This window comes from Daktulosphaira vitifoliae, unplaced genomic scaffold (genome assembly GCF_025091365.1).
Source record: "Daktulosphaira vitifoliae isolate Bord-2020 unplaced genomic scaffold, ASM2509136v1 Scaffold_1, whole genome shotgun sequence".
NCBI classification, from domain to species: domain Eukaryota; kingdom Metazoa; phylum Arthropoda; class Insecta; order Hemiptera; family Phylloxeridae; genus Daktulosphaira; species Daktulosphaira vitifoliae.
This window is the reverse complement of record NW_026099572.1, coordinates 63907231-63908913: the sequence shown is the minus strand read 5'-3', so window position 1 is coordinate 63908913 and position 1683 is coordinate 63907231. Positions and strand designations below refer to the sequence as shown.

At 32.5% G+C, this 1683-nt stretch overlaps 2 protein-coding genes across 2 annotated transcripts in view; one reads left to right on the top strand and one right to left on the bottom strand.

Moving 5' to 3' along the window:
* The window catches only part of LOC126910261 (zinc finger MYM-type protein 1-like), a 1806-nt gene extending 306 nt beyond the window's left edge, over positions 1–1500 (bottom strand). Inside the window, exon 1 of the mRNA XM_050692666.1 lies at positions 343–1500. Coding sequence (XP_050548623.1) covers positions 343–1500 — 1158 coding nt within the window. The remainder of the gene's footprint in view (positions 1–342) is intronic.
* Positions 1–1683, top strand: part of LOC126896621 (peptidyl-prolyl cis-trans isomerase-like 3) — a 210369-nt gene that overhangs the window by 166079 nt on the left and 42607 nt on the right. The gene's annotated exons all lie outside the window — the stretch shown is intronic.

The following is a 1683-nucleotide window of genomic DNA, read 5'->3' as shown; positions in this document are numbered from 1 at the left end:
AACACATTTTTCAAAAGTGTCATCCTTGATAGTGATCAATGCGTTAATAATTTCATCCCACGAATTATATAATGCTCGACACGCGTCTGCGCGAGCCGACCACCTGGTGTTTGATTAACTCTTAATTGTATTAGCATTACGTTTCATATTTAATTGCAAAATTGACCATCTCTGCGTTGATGCGGAAAAAAAATTATATAATTGTTGTATAAATCCAAAAAAAATTGATGCTTGTGGACAACTTTCTGCAGAAGATATGCCAACCAAATTTAACGAGTGAGCGCTACACGGTACGTANTCAACCAAATTTAATGAGTGAGCGCTACACGGTACGTAATAAACTAGTGGATTAATTTCTTTGATTTGAGCCTGAACTCCACTGTATTGACCTAACATATTACTAGCATTATCGTAGCTTTGCCCTCGACAGTCAGAAATGTCAATATCATGAGATTTTAAAGTATTAATAATGACATTAGTTAAATCTAAAGCTTTATGTCCTGGATTTGAAACAAAACATAAGAATCGTTCTACAGGAAGACCAGTTGCGAGGACATATCTCACCATAAATGATAATTTGTCGACGTGCGAAATATCTGGCGTCGAATCAATACTTATGGAAAAATATTTTGATATTTTTAATTCTCTAACAATATTATATTTTAATTTTTTCATCATTAACAAAATAAATTCGTCACATATAACGTGAGATAAATATGACGTAGAGCCACTGCCTTTACTTCCAAAACGAACTATATGATCGGCTAAAAACGGATCAAATTTTGCGATTAATTCGAGTGACATTAAGTAATTACCGTTGTGTACAGAACCAAAACACGAATCATGTCCTCGAAAAGGAAGACCACGAGAAGCTAACGATTTAATAGTTTCGACTACCCTTTTCAACACATTTCTCCAATATTCGATTTCTGTGTCTAATTGTTTAATCAATGAATTATCAATGCGCCCCAAGACATTACCTCTATGTTTTAAATTCATAATAGCATCTCGGTGCTCTTTACTATTTTCATGGTAGCTGAAACGGACAGTAGCATTTTTCCAATCATTGAACCCTTCAGTAACAAGTTGAGTTTCTAAAGATGTTTGAAATATCCGACAAGGCCCACAAAAAACTACTCCTAAACTTGGAGAATAAACTAACCATGAACGAACAATTGTTTCTCCATTAATTAATCGTCTATTAAACATAATTTTGGTCAAATATCTTGTTTTATCAGAATATATCCGTTTCGAGTTAATAAAGTCATTTGTCATATTTTGATTAAAACCATTTTTTGCAATATAGTCACGAAATTCGTCGTTAATAACCCATTTAGCTGGGTCTATCTCCAAAATGGTTTCATTTACTATCATATTAGTCAACTCATTTGACTCACAACTACCTTCTGGTTCAACATTATCCACTTCAATAGATTCACTAATTATTGTTGTTTCACTGTCACTAACCTGAAAATCTGTTTTCTTCATATTAATATCCATAATGTTACTACTATTACTACTACAAACACCAGAAGTAGAAGCTGGATTTTTAAAAAAATCAGTCAATTTTTGTGTTTTATTTAAAACATTTTGCAGTTTTTCACTTTTTAATTTGGCAATTTTTTTGTATTGGTCACCACTTAACCGTTTTCTATTCGAACTCATGCTCACAAAATAAAAAGA